Source organism: Staurois parvus, unplaced genomic scaffold (genome assembly GCF_062004578.1).
Source record: "Staurois parvus isolate SC_StPar_1 unplaced genomic scaffold, SC_StPar_1.0 ptg000235l, whole genome shotgun sequence".
Taxonomy (NCBI): domain Eukaryota; kingdom Metazoa; phylum Chordata; class Amphibia; order Anura; family Ranidae; genus Staurois; species Staurois parvus.
Window position 1 is genome coordinate 2,624,912 of NW_028318031.1, and position 23,282 is coordinate 2,648,193.

The 23,282-nt window shown below is 43.3% G+C and overlaps 1 protein-coding gene across 1 annotated transcript in view; it reads left to right on the top strand.

Annotated features, from left to right (window-relative positions):
• Window positions 1-7,354: 7,354 nt before the first annotated feature.
• LOC149460079 (alkaline phosphatase-like) overlaps window positions 7,355-23,282 on the top strand; it is a 98,125-nt gene continuing 82,197 nt past the window's right edge. Inside the window, exon 1 of the mRNA XM_089680090.1 lies at window positions 7,355-7,503. Within this exon, the coding sequence (XP_089536216.1) occupies window positions 7,413-7,503 (91 nt within the window). The 5' untranslated portion in view covers window positions 7,355-7,412. The remainder of the gene's footprint in view (window positions 7,504-23,282) is intronic.

A 23,282-nucleotide genomic window follows, 5' to 3' on the forward strand; every position in this document is an offset into this window, starting at 1 on the left:
GGGAACAAACAATGCCTCAGTTTTGGTGGTCAGTGATGGTAAAAAAAAAAAATAAATACATATTACCTGTGGTCATTAGAAGGAGGAATAGTTCCCAATAATTGGTATTAGTGGCAGTGTCAGGGATCCTGTCGCCGTGCAGTGGTGACGGATCCCCTCGGGCCGTGGCGGTTTGAGTGCGCATGCTCAGTAGCATACATGTCACCGCTAGGCGGGCTATTTAAACCTGCAGAACAGTAAAATCAACGCCTTCTGGTCTACAACGTCCCTGCACATATTACCTGATTCTGTTGCCTGTATCCTGATCTGACCTGACTAAGAAAGAACTCCGCCTGCACCGACCTCGGCTATCCCTGACCATCCGCTTGCCTGCTCCCTTGTACTTGATCTGCTCGCTTAATACTGTCCCGGCTTGTCTGACCCTGCTGCACCTACTTACCTGTACCTGCACCTGGCTTGCATCCTGACAGCTGCCATACTTACCTGCTGCTGCAGCCACGGTACTGCACCCGGCCTGCATCCTGGTCACTGCCATACTTACCTGCTGCTGCACCCACGGTCCTGCATCCGGCCTGCATCCTGGTCACCGCCATACTTACCTGCTGCTTCACCCACGGTCCTGTACCTGGCCTGCATCCTGGTCACAGCCATACCTGCCTGCTGCCACATCCCTGCTCCTGTGTCCAGTCCAGTCTGCATCCTGATTGCCACCATACCTGCCTACTGTTGCACCTACGTTCCTGCATCCGCACCTGGCCTGCATCCGGATTTCCTGGGTCTTCAGCTACTTGCCACCATCTCCAGATCCACCTGGCACTCATGCCACTCATGGCTCTGCGCCCTCTGTTCCCACTATCAGGGGCTCCTTCTCTCCACGTCAGGCTCCCCGACCAGGTACGTGACAGGCAGGAATAGTATGCAATAATTTATATAATTAAAAGGAATAGTACCCCACTGTTGGTGTCAGTGAAAGGAATGGTGCCTCATTGTTGGTGTCAGTGGGCAGAATAGTGGCTCTTATCAGTGGAAGGAACCGTGCCCCAAGGGCTGGTTGAATGCAAGCAAAGGGCCACAACCAGTCCGCGGACTGCACTTTGGTGACCACTGGACTAAAGAAATCTACTTGGCACTTGCTGAAAGCTTTGCAGAAGCTTGCTGAAAGTTTCATAAAAGCTTGCTGTTTACATTGCTCTTATATATGCTGATGTCCATGTCTTACATAAATTAATAAGAGCTGACCATTGCAAGCACCCCTCTCAGTGTTAAATGTTTTTTTTTTTCAACCCTCTAACTACCACTTTTTCTGGACAGCCTGGTCTGTTATAAGAAGTTTAAAAAAACCTGACTTACTGGACAGACCACCCGGTGAAAATACAGAAAAAAGCCTAAGTAAAGGAACCTACTGCAGCCACCACATTCAAGAATTTGTAAACTGCAATGTATAAAATATTTATTTTTGGGTATAATACTGCTTTAAGTAAAAAAAAACCAAACAAACCACTCACATAATAATACCAAATTGCATAAGAAAAACAAACATTTTTCTAAAGGATCCTTTCTAAGCCACGCACACACATTTGCACCAAAGACTCATTTGTACATAAACGCGTATTAGGTGTCACTGCGCACACCGGAGTAAGATGAAGAATTCTAGGGCCCTTGTTTATGGTTGTTTCGAAAATGAAAAGCTGTACAAGTTTTTAAAGCATCACCTATTTGAGTACCATAATTTTTCAACATTTTCCTGGTGCACAAAATTTTAATACTTGACAATACAGTATTTGTTATTCATGTACGTCACGTAGTATCCTCTAAACAAAAAAAAATAAAAATTGAATATTGTGTTTGTACTACAAATAAGCTTGGTGTACTTTCTACTGAATTAGGTATGAAAAAGTTGCACAAATAAAGATTTAAAATAGAACTCTGGGCAGAAGCTTCTTTTCGAGTCCTTGTTGCTGATTTCCTGCCTTCACTGAATATGTCATCCATTTTCTGATCCATTCAGTAGTTGCTCTGAAATAACCTATTCATTTTCAAATCAAACTGGTAATTCTCTTTGGATTCCTGTTTCTAAGACCAGTCACTGCTAGACATGTGCAGAACACAAAAAATGTGTTTTGTTTCGATTTATTTAAATACATTTGTTAAATTTGTTTTGTTTCTTTTAAATTCAAATTTTCGAATTTGGTCAAATTGAATTGAATTTTAACTGAATTAAAAAGTATCGAACTGGCATTCGAATTTATTCTATTCAAATTTCGGAAGATGGTTATGTTCTTTCTATTTTAGTCTATTCTTTTTTTTTCTATCCTATTCTATTCTTTTCTGTTCTTTTTTCTTAATTCTCTATTCATTTCTTTTCTGTTCCTTTGTATTCTATTCGCATTTGAATTTATTCTATTCGAAATTCAAATTTCAATAGACTGTTATATTCTTTCTATTTTATTCTATTCCCTTATTTTCTGTTTTATTTCATTGTATTATTTTAATTCTGTTCCATTATGGTCTATTCTATTTTCTGTTCTATTTCTTTATTTTCTATTCTTTTCTGTTTTACTCTCTTTTCTCTTCTATTATAGTTTATTTACGATTGTGTTCTGTATTACTCTATTCCTTTCTATTCTCTTCTTTTCTGTGCCATTTCGTGCTATTCCTTTATTCTCTATTCTATTTTATTTTATTCTTGTTTTCTAATTCAAGTTTTGGACGAAATTTAGTTTCGTTATTTTGGATTCATTTAAAGTCGTTACTATTATATTTCAGAAATTTGAATACATCCAAATCTCAAGATAACAAAAAATTTGTCCAAATTTCAATTGGGCACTAAACAAACCGCACATATCTAGTGGCTGCTATGCCTCCTATTCCCCCAGCCTTTGGACTTGGTACATCCCTTCTGTAGTTCTTTCTCTAGGAAACAGTGATGTAACTCAGCCTTACTTACAGTGGTGAGTGGAACAAGACTCTCAGACACATTCAACAGGCCTAGTGTACCTGCCCACGTTTACTACAATTCCCTGTGGTTGATGGGAACTGTAATTTCCTTTTACTGTAGAGAGAGTGGAGAGGATATGATGTAATCCTGGCTTACACCTCCTCCTTGGCAGAGCAGATGCTGTTATCTTTTGATTTACAGATTTATTGTATCTTCAATTAGACTTTTCTCCTAAATGGTGAGGACTTAAAAAATTTTTATTTTGGCGTCAAACGTAGGCCCTGCAGCTGTTGTGGAACTACCAGTCCCATGAGGCGGTACAAGGCTGACAGTTACAAGCATAACTCCCAAAGGCAGAGGCATGATGGGACTTGTAGTTTCACAACAGCTGGAGGGCCACAGTTTGACACCTGTGGTTTAGTGTTGTGTGTTGGGGGGGTGTACTAATTGGTGATTTTTTTTGCTTATCCCAGAGTTTTTCTTTAACTGATTTTCGGGCTTAAAATGTACATTTTAATATGTGTTGAAATTTTTTTTAATGCATGTTTTTTTGAGTGAAAAACATAAGAAGGTGAACTGCACAATTTTCTACTACTATGTAGTTAATTTATTTTATCTTATATGTTGTTTACAAACCTGCTCATGCTGCCATATTGTAGTACAAGTGTAACTGAAGGGAAAACTTTATTTTAGTTTTTGATAGAGTAGAGAGGGGTTAGAACACCTGTCAGTATTTATAGCTGTCTGTGTTGAGTTGACGCAAGAATAGTAATAAAGGGGAAATCTACCAATGGGGACACTAGCTGACACTTTGAGATTCACTTTGAAGGGATTTCCTCTTCCTGTTTTGGCTATGAGAGAGGAAGTGAAGGGAAATCTCCCCAAGGGGAGAGGGGGGCAAAAAAAAAAACTATTCAAATTAAAAAAAAAAAGTTTTGCCTTTTAGTTACACTTTTAGCAAATTGAAGCAATACCAAAATATAAGATGAAATACACTCTCTTGTATCCCATTGTATTATTACTGTTTTGTGTCTATTTATATTGTTAAGCACTGTTACAAAATGTTGGTGCAATATAAAACCTGTATAATAATAAGACTTTGTAATAATAATAGTGCATACCATTTGTAAGGGAATTCCGGTGAGACGGTTGGCGAATAGAAATTCGCATGCACACAGAAATGTCCGGAGAAGAGTGATTGGTCGTGCGCATGCACACAGAAATGCGCGATCATGGCAAAGATTGCCTCGGACTATGCTAAGTGCTGACTGGTCTTCAGCTCTCCCCGTGTCCTGCTTGTTCCTATGTGATTCCTTTGTTGCTGACCCAGCTTGCTCCTGACTTGACTCTCGTTTCCTCTTCTGCTTGATACTCGTTCTTGACCTCGGTTCTGCTCCTGACTTTGGCTTGCTTATGATTTGGTGCCTCGCTGTCCACTCGTTGAGGACCCTGGCTATTCCTATGACATTGCTTATGCCTTCCATCGCAACTTCCTGCCTTGCTCTGGTGCACACCTGGCGACCTACCATACCAGCTCTGCATATCACTACTGTTCCTGAATCGGAGGTTCATCAGTCTTTCAAGGTCTCCAGCTGCAAGAGCTGCAAACAACATTTGCTGGCGCTCTTGTCCCCCTGGTCCCTAGACACCCTCTGTTCCACTTCCAGTGGGGTCAGGGCTAGTGACACAAGTGAGGCCGACCTCGTCATTTCAGTCTCCAATTAGGTACGTGACAGTACCAGTCAGCCAATGATGGAGTCTAAAAGGGAGGCCTCTGCATTGGGGAACATCTGTCAATCAATCTCTGCCTAGTCTTACATGGTGCAGAGTTTGCAAAGAAACCTTGATCACATGGAGAACCAACTACCACAATTGGTGGCTGACTAAATACGTTTTTGCCCCACTGTATGTGCTTCAAGAATTCTTAAAACAAAAAACAGACCCTGGAATTCATAAAGACTGGTGCAGGCAGATTTTGCAAAAGTGTGCATTATATATTCTAAAAGTAGAGCAGAATGCACCAAATTCATGTACCTGTTTAGAGCTTGTGCTCGAATTAGGCTCATGCTGTACCACTTTTAGAATGCACAAAACACTTTTGCAAAATCTGCAAATAGCAGCCAAAAGCTTTAGGCTTTGTCTAAATGTCCAGCATGAGCAGAAGCTTGGATATAAGAGCTAATGTGAGGGTGTAAGCAGGTGCTTGAGAGTCCTCTTATGTATTTTTGCGGTTGTATTCTTTGCACTGTGTAGTTATACAGACCATTACAGGCTACCCAGGATGGGAAGGGGTTAACTGTGCCTAGACTCTTTCCTGGGCTTTCTGGGTCCTGCCCCCTGCTGTAAGCCACATAAAAACAAAAGGAGAGCTCAGAGCTCTCTTTCTTCCACATGGGATTTTAGAGGAAGCACTGTTGCAACATGTAAGCCTTACCCAGATCTGGGAATCGTGACCGGAAATGCGTGATCGCACACACGCACGGCGAAGATTGGCACCAGACGGCCTATTTAAGGAGTGTCTCTGCTCATGTTCAGTGCTGACTGGTCTTCAGCTCCCCCCGTGTCCTGCTTGTTCCTTTGTTGCTGACCTGGCTTGTTCCTCACCTGACTCTGATTGCTCTCCTGATACTGGTTCCTGACTTCGGCTCTGCTCCTGACCTTGGCTTTTCCTTCTGATTCTGTACCATGCTGCCCGACTGTTGATGACCCTGGCTATTCCATGACATTGCTCCTGTCTCTTGTCCTCACTACCTGCCTTGCTCTGGTGCACGCCTGGAAATCTACAAAACCTGCTCTGCCTACTACTACTGTGCCAAAATCAGAGGATCATCAGTCTTCCGAGGTTTTCAGCAGCAAAACCTGCAAACAACAACTACTGGCGCTCTTGTTCCCCTGGGTCCTAGACTCCCTCTGTTCCTACTCCAGTGGGGTCAGGACTAGTGACACAAGTGAGGCTGACCTCGTCATTTCAGTCTCCCATCAGGTACGTGACAGGAACCTACCAATACTGGACCTTTGCTGAATGGACTTCTCTGGAAGGTTTGAACCTGGGCAGCCTGCATTATTAATGTTAGAAATTCTGTAAATACAGTTCCACAGCCCAGCTGCCCAGTACTGGAGACTAGGAGTAGCTAAGTGCATGCCTGAGGTCCATGCTATGTACACGGGACCCCAATCTGTCACTGGGAGTGAGACGACAGTTACTCTGAACAGGTGGAGAGGGCTTAGGTTCAGTGGTGTTCCTCCTAAATGCGACATATGATGAGGAAGGTGTGTAGGGATAAGGGACATAATGCACAGAAGGACTTTTTACTACTACACACAGTGGCTCATCATTAAGCCCCATCTGGTCCCAGTCATTGATGAGTGAGGTACACATGAAAAAGGTACCCTCGTGTGCAGGGCAAGTAGGCCCCGCTCACAAGGGTAAATCATTCAATAATGACACATGTCTGAGATGGTAATTCTCATTTTGGTGAAATATCGGCTCATCTCCTGCTGTGCTTCTTGGACAGGAAATTAAGTGAAATCTCCAACAGGACATAGACAGCAAAGCATATTAGTTTTAACCATTCATACTCTCTCCAAAACTAAAAAGGAAACATTTTGGCTACAGGTACACTCTAAGTTGCTTAACAGCATGAGATTAAAATCTCCAGCATGGTCAAGGGATGAGAGTTAGGTGTAGTATTACATAAGGCCTGGTAGGCAAGGTCCACAAGAATTAACTTAAAGTGTAACTGAATACAAGCCTTTTGTTAGTTTTGGATAGAGTGGAAAGGGATTAGAACATGTCAATTTTTCTTGCTGTCTGTGGCTCTGTTAGAGGGATTCACCCTGGGATTTCCTCTAACTTTCTATTTTGGTTTTGTCCCCAATGGGACAAAATAAAAACTGGTGGGGTTTAGAATCCTCTCTTACTCTAAAAAGAAAACCAAAAGTTTAAATACCTAAATCAGTGGGGGGCAGCACTGATAAAGTCTGAGGAAGGAAGCATAGTTGAAATGGTTTTATTGAGAAAAATAGTTATGGTAGCTACACTCACACTGTAAGTGACTGAAGTGATGACACCTTAGATCATGCATACATATAATTGAACTTTAAAACCTAACACTTTAAGCTACATCAGCAAAAGAATAAATATCTACAGTATCTTGTAATAAAAATAATTGTCTCAAAGCATTTATCAGTTTTCAATAAATCGACATTATGATTCTAACTGAGCTGTGTCTATAACATTAGATTTCTTGCTGCTTCATGAAGTTCAGTGTCAAAGTCTGAACACTAACTTGGGAGGATAATGCAATGAGAAAAGCATTACAACACAGACACTTATGTACTAGTGTCCAAAGGTTAATTGGAGGTTTTGCATGGATAATGGTACCCATAATTAATAGGAGGGAAATCTATATAATGCCTGTCTGGAAAAGAACAGAGTGCACATACCTACCATCCCAACGTGTAGGGAGCAGAAATGAAGAGAACACATGCAATTGTTTTTACCCTATTGGCTGTGGCATTTTACATCACCAGATCCTGCGATGCAGTAGTAGTGGCTTCCCTAGGTAAGAAGACTTTTTTTTGATCTACATCTATGATCTAAACATGTGTTTCGTTTTTCAAAAATTTCAATTTTGGAGATTCAGATGTATACAAATCTTCAGATGGACATAGTAATGAATGTCAATGAATAGAAAAAAAAACAAAATTAACGAATGCATTTGGTTCAGTCATTCAATTTGGATAATGACGCATGGTGCGATAGTAGTTCGGGCCTATGGGGAAGTTAATAAAATTTTCGAATTAATTAAATAATTCAGATAAGGAATGGATCTAAATTTAGTTCCATTCATTAATTTGGATGCACATGATGCCAGTAGATAGTATAATTAGCTCATGCCATTTCTCTTGGTGGGTTGGACTAGTGTCTGAAAATACTGAATCCTTCCACGTCAAATCTGTCTGATTCGATAATTTATCAAATATATAGCAATCTTCTGGAAAAACTGCAAAATTTTTCAAATCCACCTGAACAAACGAATATACAAAACGAATGCCGAAGATATGAAATGAATTTCGAAAACAAAGCAAGTCAACATAATGAATATGACAAAACTAAATTTTTCGATGAATGAATGCATACAAAACCAAAGTTTCCATATTTCACATGTCTGCTATGATCTACATAGTTTCAATTATGGTGGGCATCTTGTATTTCTAAATCTCTGGTGGTCACAGTTCCACCTCTTCAGCATGGTGTGCACATGTGGCATAAGTTATGCCTGAGTACTCCACATAGCTTTACAAATTGCATTGTAACTTTATTCTATCTGTCTGTCTGTCTATCTCTAATTGTTTTTTTTTAGATTAAATAAAAAGAAAATACATTATATTACTACTCTGAGTCTGCACTGAGTGTGAGCTCTAGACACCCCAAGGAATTTAACAAGAGGCATGCAGATCTCATTTTTTTATCACAAGGTTTTAAAGAAAGAAAAAAAAAGAAAAAATATATTTTTGTTTTCTTTCTTTATTTTCCAAAAACTCGATGCAACAAATGAGATCTGCAAAAGACTCATCATGCCACTTAGCAAATACCTTGAAGTGTCTACTTTCCACAAAGGGGTTATTTGGGGGGGAGTACTATGTGCTATGCTGACTTTTCAGGGCCTCCGAAACTGTGATAGGTAGTCAGGGAGCATAATGAGGAAATAAAGCCCTTTAAAAGCCTGAAGGTGCTTATTGGATTTTGGGGTCTTGTGTGTGGCTAGACTGCCAAAACGTCTCTCGCATGTGGTATCCCTATACTTAGGAGACGTAGCAGAAAGTGTTTTGTGGTGTAGATCCACAAATAACCAATGGCATGTGTGAGCAATATATCATTTAAATGACAGCTTTGTGTAAAAAAGAAAACATTTCTTTTGTTGTTTTCCAAACACTTGTGGTAAAAAAAATAAATTCTTCAATTGATTCAACATGCCTCTCAGCAGTTTGGGGTGTCTACTTTCCAAAAATGGGTCATTTGGGGGGGGGGTTTGTGTTTGTGCTATCCTGGCATTAGAAGTTTATGCCACACGTCACTCACTCTTCTAACCACTTGAAGAGTTTGGGGTGTCTACTTTCCAAAAATGGGTCATTTGGGGGGGGGGGTTTGTGTTTGTGCTATCCTGGCATTAGAAGTTTATGCCACACGTCACTCACTCTTCTAACCACTTGAAGACCAAGCCTTTTCTGACACTTTTTGTTCACATGAAAAAAAATCTGTACTTCTTGCTAGAACATTACTGTGAACCCCCAAACATTATATATTTTTCTTTAAACAAAGGCCCTAGAGAATAAAGTGGTGGGTGCTGAAATTTTTTATCTCACACAGTACTTGGGCAGCGATTTTTCAAATGCAATTTCTTTGAAAAATATACACTTATTTGAATTTTAATGCACAAAAACACAATATATTTGCCAATTGATGATCTTACCCCGAGTAAATAGATACCAAACATGATATGCGATAAAATTAAGGATGCCCTGTGCAACTGTGACAAACTACATACAGTTTTAATATCTGTAGAGGATGCTTTAAAAGCCAGGTTACTACTTTAAGATTTACACGGGAGGTCTAGTGCTAGAATTACTGCCCTCGATCTGATGTTCGCAGCAATACCTCACATGCATGATGCAATCGCTATTTACATACTGACACGGGACAGACACTTGCGTTTGCCTTTGAACTTTTATTGTTATCACAGGGAATGTAAATAATCCCCTGTGATAGCAATAAGCAGTGACAGGTACTCTTATCTCAGAAATATTGGGTCTATTAGACTCTAGATGTCTTCTCTGCTCTTAAATCATCTGATCACATTAGTTTTTCAAGTTTTTTTTATTTATTTAATTTTTAAACTTGTTTTGTAACTTGAAAACTTTCCAGACTGAATTTAAGGTCTTTCAAAATGCGATAGGCAGTGTCCTGACTACCTAACACCTTTTGAGACCTAAATGTGTACTCTAGACTAATACTCCACTAGTGTGTGGTAGCAACGGAAGTAGTCCTTGAGGCAGAGACCAGGTTGGCCAGGACAGAGGGGACAAAAAAAAGTGGGCGCCACATCTAATTACGTGTCTGCTTCTGACACAAAATCTTTTTGGGATGACTTTTGGGTTGGGGTACCAGGAATGTCATTGGGAAAATGCCTCTTCTGCATCCGGTTCAGTGCATCTGGGTTAGGGGTTTGGGTCACAACAACTTCTGGATACAGAAGGGCCGTAATGATCTGTTCCTGAAATTTTAGAAGGATCCACTTTTGTCCAGTTGCTTTGTAAAGTACAAAAGCATTGTACAGAGCCAGTTCAAATAAATATACAGACACTTTTTTTTTGTACCAGTGTCTTGCTTTATGGGAAACAAAGTACAGCATAATCACCTGGTCATTGAAGTCCACCCCTCCGATGTTATTAAGGTTATAGTCAAGGACACATAGGGGCTTCTCAACACCAGTTGCCATGCAAATTTGGACTGTCGTGTCTGTGTGAATGGAAGACAGGACGAAAACATCTAATTTGTCCTTCCACTTCACCACGTGCAATTCTTTATTTCTCAAGCATACTTTCTCTCCTTTTCTAAGTTGGGTATTTACAAGCCGTGGGTGAAGCCCCAGCGATTAGGTCGCACGGTGCCACATGAGCCAGTTCCAAGATTGTACAAATGTCTAAATAGTGGCACACTTGTAAAAACAATTGTCCACATATAAGTGGTACACCATAAGGAAAAGGGTGATATCAAATCCCAAACTATCTTGCCACTACTCCCCGTGTAGTCTGGGAATCTGGGGGGGGGGCTTTATGGGACTTGCTTTTCCCTTGTAAATCCACAAACTACATGTATGCCCTGTTGCCCCAGAGCTTATATATTTTGACCCCATATCTGGCACACTTGCTGGGGAGAAACTGAATACAAGGCAGCCATAAAAATTAATGAGGGACTCATCAATGCAGATGTTTTAAAGGGGCATATACACATGTGCAAATTTCTGGTTAAGGTGATTTACGAGAGGCCACATTTTGTGGAGCCTATCATATTCAGGGTCACCCTGATCTTGTAAATGAGTTCATTTGTAATTCGTAAATACATAAATGTACTTAAAATGGGATGACTACTCTTTTCTCTGACTTGGTGTTTTGTTTTTTTTTAACTTTGTATTGCCTATATCATGCCAATATCATGATCGATACAAAGAGGTAAAATACACATGGCTAGAAGGCTTGAAGTTACATATTTCAAAAAATGAGTTATATGCCATTTTGTACTATGATCATTCCATTGTGACCCATTGATTGTGAGTTTTCTGGCATAAGAACGTATTTTACCAGTTTAAACTGACATTTTTGATTTCTGGGAGGGAAATGTACAGTATTGCCTATATCTGAGTGTTTGCAACCAGTGGTGTACCTAGCAAATGTGGCATCTAGGAATGATGATTCTTTTTTGCACCCCCTACCCTCCCCCCTCCAAGAAAAAAATTGGCATGAAGGAATAAAATGGCCAAAATAAAATCACCAAATTGTGGGTGTGGTCAAATTTCACTTCCTGTGGGTGGGGCTTAAAGGGGCATAGTTTAAAGTGGCTGTAATGCTCTGACATGAAATAAAGCATATCCCTCTATGTCTCAGTCCAGAGCATTGTGTCATTTCTGTTTGCTGCCTAGTTCACCTATCTGCATGAGTCATTGACAGGAGAAATGTCTCTAGCAAACAGCCCATGATTGATAGCCTCAGCCCTGTCCAGCACAGACTGACCCCACAGCACATTCCCCTTCAGAAAAGACCGACTTCCCCAGCACAGCCCAACCCCCCCCCCCCCATTCCATACAGAATCATCAGTACAGACAGTCCCCCTCCCATAGAGAGTCCTCAGTACAGATGGTCCCCCCTACTCCATATAGAATCTTCAGTATAGACAGTTTTCCCCTCCCCCCAGTTCCCATACAGATCCCCCCCCCCTGCTCACAAGTATAGGTATCTCCCCTTCCTAAACTTACTCACCATACGGGGCAGGAGCTTACAGTGAAAGTCCTGCTCTTGGCTCTGCAATATTAGCGGAGAGGGGAGGACACTTCTTCACACTGTGAGCTTTCAGTGAAGTAGCATTTGCAGACTCTGCTTACATTTCTTCATTTAAATTGCATGGCACTGCAGCGGGAGAGATGGCGATGCAGAGTCATGCAACTCAAAAAAGAAATATCAGCCAAGTCTGCAGCACCCCTAGTCAAATCTGCACTAAATGCGGACCGCACCCCTCTTAGTACCCCACTGTTTGTAAAAGTGTGTAGGAGCCGTAAGAATACTGTCCAGGTCTTCCCCCAAGAGCTTTGCTCCCACAGCCAGGCACATAGGTTCACTCACAAGTTTCTTCAAGGACCTGTCTAGGGGTGTTGTTATTTTTGGAGAACTTGGATAGGGGAATTAGGTGGGGTACTCCAAAACAGAAACTTTGTACAGTTGAGGACTTTAAATATTCTTTTGGATCAGCTTTGACAAATTATGTGCTTGAAGCAAACTGTAGATTTCAGCATTAAGGTAGTAGTAGTAATGGTAGTAGTAGTAACGTGAGCAGAATCCTTTTAGATAGAGAATTAAGTGGACAAAGCTCTTTGGAACACCAGCCGGTGTCCCCTTTAGTCTCGACCCGCAGCTGACTCCTAGCACCAGAGGGGGTAAATAGTACACAGTCTCTAAGTTCCTTTAGGGGTGTCTTTACTCACAAGGCCCATTTGCAGATGTTGCCTTCCTCTGTGATATCAGAGCTCCAGTATTCGGCCCCTCAGTTAAACCCAGGTCTCGGCATTCAGGCCCTTAGGTTACCCAGTAGTTGCCTGGGAGGGCAATGTGCCCTCTCCCAGACTGGAACAATCCTATACAGGAAAGAGCTTGAACTCAGTATGTTCACTAAATATATACAGTTACTCAGCATGCTATCAGAGCTTTTCTCTTTGGTATAGGCCAGGGCTGTACCAATATTCAGAATTCCATCTGCATAGCTCCACACCTGTTATCCAGAAGCTTCCCATGCATTCTGGATGCAGAGGGAGCTATCAGCCTGGCTGCAGCTGATCACACTAAGCAGACCTAACTAGCAGAACACAGCAACACAGATTACAATGTGCAGGCTATGCTTTTACCTAACAACAATTACAACCATACTGTCTACAGTGTAACAACTAAATTTACCTATCAAAATACAAACTAAATCTAAACCTAGTGCCTATCTTGAAGGGTGCTACAAGTGAATGTGTGAATTACATATTTGAAAAGCTAGTGGCATTTTTGATTGAATGAGAATAAACCAAACTTTTCGAAGCCACGTGAATATGGACAACTAACTTTCTTCTGTAAGATAGATCACTTGATTTAATGATGCCATTTTAGTTTTTGATGGATTTTATTCCAGGGAACAATTTACTACATTTTCATAAGGATCTGAGATACTTAAAAATATAGATGCAATGCCCTCTAGGTTAGTTTTTTTTATATAGAGACATATCAGCCTGGGGAGTGAGGTAGTGAGGTTACCTTAGGATAGGCTGAGAGGCTCTAACAGGTCAGGGCTTCTGAAGCCTCTCCAGAATCCTGAGAGCTTTCTGGAGGAGAAGTCTAAACATGGTGACCAAGGCTACCCTTAAAAGTGGCAGATCCTGTGCAACAGGAGCAATGTCGGATGGAAGATAGATTGAGGAAGGCTGGAGTGTGGAGCCTGGAAGGGGGCCTCAGGGAGGAGAGTCCACCTACCAGCAGGTTGCTGGAAAAGAGGATCTCCACTGCCTCAACATCCCCCCGGGAAGAAAACCTGTGTAATAGGGAAGGAGCCAGTCCAGCATAAGGCCTGTAGGCAGCCACCAAGCTAACAGGATAGGACAGTGTGAGTACTCTTACACCCCCTGGGCTGGATAAGGGGAGAGGGCAGTCAGGTGCAATACCCAATTCGTTTCTCAGCTGGGACTGTTCTAAATCAACAGCTCATGGGCACCCTTGCCCAGGGATACCCTCAGGCAGCTGGGTGAGAAGGAGGAATCATCCGGGGTTTGAGGCAGTACATCAAAGTGCCTTTGGTGCTCTTCAAGGAAAGACTGTTGCTATCCACATTTTTGTACATAGTTGCTAAGGAGTTTGTCTTCAAATTCTGCAGTTCCTCTGGCATCCCATATTCCCCCATTCAAGTTTTTAACCCCTTTAAAAAAAAAAAATCACAAAAACAAACTCAAGAGTTGTCCTTGTATTCCAGTGTGTCTGGGAAATGCGTGTTGCCTAGCCGAGCAAATCAAATCCAGCGAAACCAATGTCTCCCACTGCTTTCAGTGAAGGCTCTGAGAGCAGGGAGTGAAGAGATAAAAGATGCAGGAGGGCAGAGTGTTGGAGCAATAGAGGGCTAAGTAAATTTTTGGGGGCTTGGGCAAGTGGTAAAACAGGGTATGCATTAAGGTAAAAATAGTTTTAACTTTAGAACCACTTTTTTAAATCAAGTAATAGTTTGGTTCACAGAATACAAAAAATAAACATTTAGAAGAATCGTACAGAATAGCAGCAAAACAAGTTCCATACCTTAAGGAAGTATTACACTGTGTCCTTAGCTGACCTGTGAACTGGTGGTTCCTGAGAAGGAAGGGGTAACGGTGCTGGCCAGGTTTTTCAGATTTTTTTAAGAAGGTTACCGACCCCTACAAGTCATATCATATATATATATACAGTGGGGATCGAAAAGTTTGGGCACCCCAGCTAAAAATTTGTATTAATGTGCATAAAGAAGCCAAGGAAAGATGGAAAAATCTCCAAAAGGCATCAAATTACAGATTAGACATTCTTATAACATGTCAACAAAAGTTAGATTTTATTTCCATCATTTACACTTTCAAAATAACAGAAAACAAAAAAATGGCGTCTGCAAAAGTTTGGGCACCCTGCAGAGTTAATATCTTGTACTGCCCCCTTTGGCAAGTATCACAGCTTGTAAACGCTTTTTGTAGCCAGCCAAGAGTCTTTCAATTCTTGTTTGAGGTATCTTTGCCCATTCTTCCTTACAAAAGTCTTCCAGTTCTTTGAGATTTCTGGGCTGTCTGTCACGCACTGCTCTTTTAAGGTCTATCCATAGATTTTCAATTATGTTGAGGTCAGGAGATTGTGAAGGCCATGGCAAAACCTTCAGTTTACGCCTCTTGATGTAATCCCCCGTGGATTTCAAGGTGTGTTTAGGATCATTATCCATTTGTAGAAGCCATCCTCTCTTTAACTTCAGCTTTTTCACAGATGGCATCAAGTTACCATCCAAAATTTGCTGAAATTTTATTGAATCCATTTTTCCATCTACTCGTGAGATGTTCCCTGTGCCACTGGCTGCAACACAACCCCAATGCATGATTAATCCAACCCCATGCTTAACAGTTGGACAGAGGTTCTTTTCATTAAATTCTGTGCCCCTTCTTTTCCAAACGTACCTTTGCTCATTCTGGCCAAAAAGTTCAATTTTAACCTCATCGGTCCACAGAACTTGTTTCCAAAATGCATCAGGCTTGTCTATATGTTCATTTGCAAAGTTCAAACGATGATTTTTGTGGTGAGGATGTAGAAGAGGTTTTCTTCTGATGACTCTTCCATGAAGACCATATTTGTACAAGTATCTCTTTATAGTGGAATAATGTACCACAACTCCAGCGTCTGCCAGATCTTTCTGGAGGGATCGTGCAGTCAAACGTGGGTTTTGAATTGTTTTTCTCACAATCCTGCGAGCTGTTCTGTCTGATATTTTTCTTGGTCTTCCAGATGTTGCTTTCACTTCCACTGTTCCTGATGACTGCCATTTCTTAATTACATTCCGAACAGAGGATATTGACATCTGAAAACGCTTTGCTATCTTCTTATAGCCTTCTCCAACTTTGTGAGTGTCAGCTATTTTCAGTTTCAGTTTTCTAGACAACTGCTTAGAAGAACCCATGGTGCTGATTGTTGGGGCAAGGTCAGCTGAGTCTGGGCATTTAAAACCTTTGAGATTGACATCACCTGGTCTTCCCACACGATGATTGAGAACAATCCATGACACTGGCAGGTCTCAGCTTTGCAAAGGGGGCAGTGCATGCTATAAATTCTGCAGGGTGCCTAAACTTTTGCAGACACCATTTTTTTGTTTTCTGTTATTTTGAAAGTGTAAATGATGGAAATAAAATCTAACTTTTGTTGACATATTATAAGAATGTCTAATCTGTAATTTGATGCCTTTTGGAGATTTTTCCATCTTTCCTTGGCTTCTTTATGCACATTAATACAAATGTTTAGCAGGGGTGCCCAAACTTTCGATTCCCACTGTATATATATATATATATATATATATATATATATATATATATATGTATGTATGTTAACGCCTTGAGAAGGTTAGCTAGGGGAAAGACTGCAAAAATATAGCTGTTATGCTGTTGGTGTGGGAGCTATGGGGGCGGATGGGGGCCTAGTCAGGGTTCCCTGAGGAGTATGACTTATATGGACCCTTCTTATGGATTATTACTACCTTGTGTGGGTTATTGCCATTGAAAAAGACTCTTTTATAGACTTTATTTTTATTATTATTATACAGGACTTATATAGCACCACCAGTTTGTGCAGTGCTTCACAAAATAAAAGGAGACAATACAGCCACAATACCATAAAAACAAGGATTATGATGGCCCTACTCCTAAAAGCTTACAATTTAATAGGGTGGGGCAAGTGGTACAAAAGATTATAACTGTGGGGGATGAGCTGATGAAAGTGATAAATGTCTGTTCGGAGGCGTGATATGCTTCCTTGAAGAGATGAGTTTTCAGCAATTGTCTAAAGGCAGCCAGAGTAGGTGATAGCCAGACAGATTGTGGTAGAGACTTCCAGAGGATGGGAGAGGCTCTGGCTAAATCCTGGAGACAAGCATGGGAGGAGGAGACAAGAGAGCTTGAGAGCAGGAGATCATGAGAGGAACGGAGAGGAAAGTTTGGGTGATACTTTGAGACAAAATTGGAAATGTAGCTCGAGCAGAGTTGTGCATCGCTTCGTATGTTGTAGTTAGTATTTTGAATTTAATTAGCTAAGCGATGGGAAGCCAGTGGAGGGATTGGCAGAGGGGTGGGAGACACTGAGCGGTTGGTAAGGTAGATGATCCTGGCAGCAGCATTCATGATAGACTGAAGAGGGGATAGCCTATGGAGAGGGAGGCCTATGAGAAGTGAGCCCCAGAACAAGTATGGAGCTATGGAGAAGTGTATTTCCTGTATCCAATAGTAACATATGGAACATTGTCACTGGGAATGAGGTGACAAGACTGAAGAGTTGATGGAGACTGATAAATGCTCTGCGGAACCAGCTCAGAAATGCTGCACACCTGGACTTTACTAAACAAAAACCATATACACTGTTGGTTATTCGTTCAAGATACATTTTCCAACCTGTGCCTTCAAAGTTTCCAGTCACTGTCAATTTAACCCCACTAATGATGAGAAAATAGAACAAATGTTCTTAAAATGAACAATTTTGAATTATATTCTATTGTTGTATAGCCATCATTAGAGTAAAGCCAACAGTTTCTGCAAAGGAAATCCAAAGCACACAGTTGAAGGTAGGGGAAGGGAGGGTACTGGGCTGGAACTGAAGTGGAGAATCTTCATCAAACGGGACCCACAGTCAGTGACACATGCTGGGCATTATATAGTTTCCTGTTCAAACTTTATAATCTCAGTGACAGTGCCCAGGAAAGGGAAGTCTTTCAGTCTTCCAGCCCAAACTTCCTTTAGGCTCTGAGATGTCATGTGATGGAATGCCTGGAGCCAAAAAAAAGAAGCCGATGCTGAAAAAAAAAATTTAAGAACACCATTTTTTCACTTTTTCCTGCACAGCAATTGTAAGTGGAGAATGTAATTTAATCTGCAACAGAAATATTGTTTCCTAATGCCATATTTTAATTCAGAATATATAAGGGTAATTGCACACAGTATTGATGTTTGAACATCAGTATTCCTGGCAGAAATATCTTGCTTTTATTTTGCATGTATTTGCAAAAGTATTTGTGTGTACACAAGTAAAAATAAACTCTATCTCTCAAAATGCAATTTTAATCTCTTCAAACAAAGGTTTTTTAAAAAAAAAAAAATTCTTTATTTTCATTTTGCAAAGTTAAATTACAGACAGTTCTACAGTACACCTTAGTAATACAAGAGAATGTGCATAATCATAGAGCTACTTGTATGACAAAAAGTACAACAGAAATCTAGTGAGGCTGTGTGTATCAGACTAGAGACATTACATTGATCCCTCAGCTGTATGACTGTGAGCAATACCACAACTGAACAAGTTGGGAACACACTTCAACCTCCTCTCAGATGTTTAGGTAGTATGTGAAGAACGCCCTATTATCAGAACTTGAACTTGAATTCAAGGATTCCCCAATGCTGTTTTCTCCTCTTGAAGGGGTCTCTTGTGGTCCTAATGATTTTAGGCAATGTATACACCCACATTACCAACCAAATAATACTTTCTAGCTTTTCAGAAGGAGTTTTGATTCTGGGCGGTGATCTCAATGTCACACTGTACTCTCTTCTGGATGTGTCACGAACAGCCTCCCACCTGTCTTATATTTTCCTGCGTCAGTTCAAATGCCTCCTTGGGGCAGACTTGCTGGTGGATGTTTCGGGGGTCTTCCATAATAGTGATAGAGAGTACACAGTCCTTTCGGAGGCGCGCCAATCTTGCTCTCAAATTGACTATTTCTTCCTACTCTTCTTACACCAATCTGATGGGCTCAAGGCCTATTTTGATGAGATCTGCACTTTTTCCCTGTCTGATCACGCTCCTGTGATCATTGAGATGAACTTTACCTTGGCCACTCTTAGAACTTGACACTGAGACAGAAGGCCAGAGACATTAGGATTAGACTGTATATGACACAGGAGTGGTTCTAGGGAAAAGAGTAAGGTAAGAGGAAAAAGTGAACATCCCAGGCATATTCCATTGCTCAAATGAAACTCTTCAGACACTCCGTTGTTGACTTTTACGTGGTACATTAACCAGGTCATAAAGTTGCCAAGGCCGATATGCTGTTGGACTGGCTGCATAAAACCCAAATCCACTCTATCGAATGCGTTGGTAGAAGCAGTGTGGGGATATTCTTATGATGAGCCAAGTGGATGGCATTAAGGGCTCAGGTCGTATTATCTTTAGCCTCTTGGTCTGGAACGAAGTTATTGTGAATAATCTGTCCTATACATGGCAGCAGTCTGTTGGCCAATATTTTAGCAAAGAGTTAAATATAATTGTTCAAGAGCGAAATAGGCCAATAACTAGAGCACTTTGGGGCATCTTTTCCTTCTTTGGGAATAACCATGATTAAAGCTCTGAGGGTGTCCAAAGGGAAGGAGTGGCCATCCTGAAGAGAGTTAAATGCTGTCAGGAACGGTTGAGTCAAAAGGGAAGAAAAGTCTGGTAATATGCCAACGAGAAGCCATCGGGATCTAGCGCCTTGTTTGGCTTTGATGCTTTCAAAACCACAATGAATTCCTTGGGGTAGATTGGTTTATCTAAAGCTTGTTCTGCCTTATTTTAAAGCCTGGGTGAACCTGAACCAGCTAAATATTGAGTAATTTGGACCCTTTTCTCTTCCTTCAGGAGGGAGGACACCCAGGCAAACTAGTTCTATAAAGCACTGTACAGTAGTAATCTTTAAAACCGCTATTTGTTGAGTGGCGTAAACTAATTTACCTTTACCAGAATCTATACAAGGGATATGCGATTTCAGTCTGACATCTCTCAATGGCTTCACCAATAATTTACCGGGTTTGTTGCACCATTTGTAAAAGGTCTTTCAGACCGTGATGAAATTGGCTTTTTTTTATATGACAAAAGTTTAGCAAGTGCTAAAGCTCCTGCAGGGTTGTGGCTGCTAATGACTGTTTATGAGCATGTTCTAGGGACCGTATCTGGGTAAGCAATGTCCTCTTTTTCCTCTGTCCATCACTTTTTTTTTAACCGAGTGCCTTGTGAAATCAGGACCCCCCCAGATGTAACACTTGTGCGCTTCCAAGAGCTTAGGTAGCAGAGCATATGGATGCACGTTCAGTTGGAAGAATGTGGGAATTTCTGTGGCAACAAAATTGCATACTACTTCCTCTTGCAAGAGTGAATTAATAACTTTCCAGTGTCAAGTTCTAAGAGTGGCCAAGGTAAGGTTCATCTCCATGATTACAGGAGCGTGATCAGACAGGGAAAAAGTGCAGATCTCATCAGAATAGTCCTTGAGCACATCAGATTGGTGTAGGAAGAAATAGTCAAATTGAGAGCAAGATTGGTGCGCCGCCGAAAGGACTGTGTACTCTCTATCACTATTATGGAAGGCCCCCGAAACATCCACCAGCAAGTCTGCCCCAAGGAGGCATTTGAACAGACACAGGAAAACATAAGACAGGTGGGATGCTGTTTGTGACACATCCAGAGGAGAGTCCAGTGTGACATTGAGATCACCGCCCAGAATCAAAACTCCTCGTCAGGAATGGACTGGCCAGCTATGGTGGGACTCACCTGCCTTTTGATCTGCAGTACTAGGGCTGGCCAGCGGGTGTTCCCAGCAATCAGAGACTCAACTTTGCAGCCAGCTAACACCTGTAACTGATTATGCTGGGGTATTTAAGGGATGGCCAGACCCACAGACTCTGCCTTGGTGTGTGTTTGTCCTGGGCCCTGCATCCTGTTTCTGTCCTGCATCCTGTTTCTGAACCGCTGCTGACTTCTCCTGCTCTGATCCCGGCTCGCTCCTGACCATCCCTCTGTCTGACCCTCTGTACCACGCTGCTTGCTACCTGTTCTGATCCCTGGCTTGTGACCCTGACCAATCTCCGCTTGCTCCCCCTGTACCTACCTGCCCTATTGATATTGACCCGGCCTGCCTGATGACGCTTGCTTGTATGTACTGTTATCTGTGGGTGGTTTGGTTTGGTTTGTTTGCACTGTATTATGTTTTAGTATTGCACTGCGTTTATGTTTGTATTGTTAGTGTTAATAAATTATATTGTTTATAACATATCTGAGGTCTGCGTTTCCCTGCGTCAGTCACACATCTCTGGTCACACCTGGGAGCCCTGACATTACACCAAGGCCAATCCTGACCAGAAGTGGCTGCACAGGGAAGCCATCTTGGCTTGTTGATGGGAAGGATGGATCTGGATGAGGTTGAGTATTTATCTCTGCTAGTGCTTGATGACAGAGAGTATGCTTATCAGACTCTGAAGGAGTATCCCCGGGATGAACTGCTAGAATGTATACGGCTCGCTCATGTTCTAGTAGATCAGGGCACAGATTTCTCTATGGTGCAGCCATTGATTCAGGTTTGTGTTGAGTTGGTTTCATCTGGTTCCCCCGAATGCAGGGATGAATGTTTGCCACCATTTAGTGCAGACCAGGTTGAGTCCCTGGTGTGGTTATTAGAGGATGATGTGGGTTACTTTCTGGAGCGTTATTCCACATGTTCACCACAGACACTAAGAGATTGTATAAACGCAGTGCAGTCATTGACCAGACAGGCTTTGTGTAAGCTCAGCTTTGTTCAACCCATACTGCAGACATGGACAGACTTGTTGCACCCAGCCTCAGTCAGCTTACAAAAACCCAGTCCTGCTTCTAACTCTACTCCTGTATTCCCACCAGCTCCTCCAGTTACAGCCCAGTATACTTGGCTATCTACCGCATGTCAGTACCCTGTTCCCACTCGCTGCACCTATCCTGCCTTTAACCCTGTAAAAAAGCCCTCTGTAGCAACTGCTCCCTCTCCTGTTCCATCCTCCAGTTTTTCTCTGTCTCCAGCTGCTCCATTCGTTTGCAGACCTGCGTTTACTTGCAGTGCTCCAGTAGTTAAAACCAGAAAAAAGCGAAAATTCTTTCAAACCAATACCATCCTGCCAGTATCCAAACCGGTGAACCTGCCTTCCGTGACTCAGCCTGAAGCCTCTACTCAGCCGGATGCCTCTCTTCAGCCGGATGCCTCTCTTCAGCCGGATGCCTCTCTTCAGCCGGATGCCTCTCTTCAGCCGGATGCCTCTCTTCAGCCGGATGCCTCTCTTCAGCCGGCTGCCTCTCCTCAGCCTGAGGCCTCTCCTCAGCCTGAGGCCTCTCCTCAGCCTGAGGCCTCTCCTCAGCCTGAGGCCTCTCCTCAGCCTGAGGCCTCTCCTCAGCCTGAGGCCTCTCCTCAGCCTGAGGCCTCTCCTCAGCCTGAGGCCTCTCCTCAGCCTGAAGCCTCTCCTCAGCCTGAAGCCTCTCCTCAGCCTGATGCCTGCATTCAGCCTGATGCCGCTACTCAGCATGATGAACTGATCCAGCCCGACGATCCTATTAGGCCAGTTGACTCGATGCCCGCTGTTGATCCAGATGATCCGGTACCTGATCCGGTGCCCGCAGTCTTGCCAGAGGACTCTGTGCCCGCAATCTTGCCAGACGACTCGGTGCCCGCAGTCTTGCCAGACGACTCGGTGCCCGCAGTCTTGCCAGACGACTCGGTGCCCGCAGTCTTGCCAGACGACTCGGTGCCCGCAGTCTTGCCAGACGACTCGGTGCCCGCAGTCTTGCCAGACGACTCGATGCCCGCTGTTCCGCCAGTTGACTCGGTGCCCGCTGTTTCGCCAGTTGACTCGGTGCCCGCAGTCTTGCCAGACGACTCGGTGCCCACTGTCGTGCCTGGTGACTCGGTGCCCGCCGCTTCGTCTGGGGGCCCGAGACCTGTTGCTCCGCCTGAGGGCCCAAGACCTGTCGCTCCATCTGGGGGTCCGGCGCCCGCCGCTCCGCCTGAGGGCCCGAGACCTGTAGTTCCGCCTGGGGGTCCGGCGCCCGCCGCTCCGTCTGGGGGTCCGAGGCCTGTCGCCCCGCCTGGGGGTCCGATGCCTGTCGCCCCGCCTGGGGGTCCGATGCCTGTCGCCCCGCCTGGGGGTCCGATGCCTGTCGCCCCGCCTGGGGGTCCGATGCCTGTCGCCCCGCTTGGAGGTCCGATGCCTGTCGCCCCGCCTGGGGGTCCGATGCCTGTCGCCCCGCCTGGGGGTCCGATGCCTGTCGCCCCGCCTGGGGGTCCGATGCCTGTCGCCCCGCCTGGGGGTCCGATGCCTGTCGCCCCGCCTGGGGGTCCGATGCCTGTCGCTCCGCCTGAGGGCCCGAGACCTGTAGTTCCGCCTGGGGGTCCGGCGCCCGCCGCTCCGCCTGGGGGTCCGAGGCCTGTCGCCCCGCCTGGGGGTCCGGTGCCTGTCGCCCCGCCCGGGGGCCCGGTGCCTGTCGCCCCGCCCGGGGGCCCGGTGCCTGTCGCCCCGCC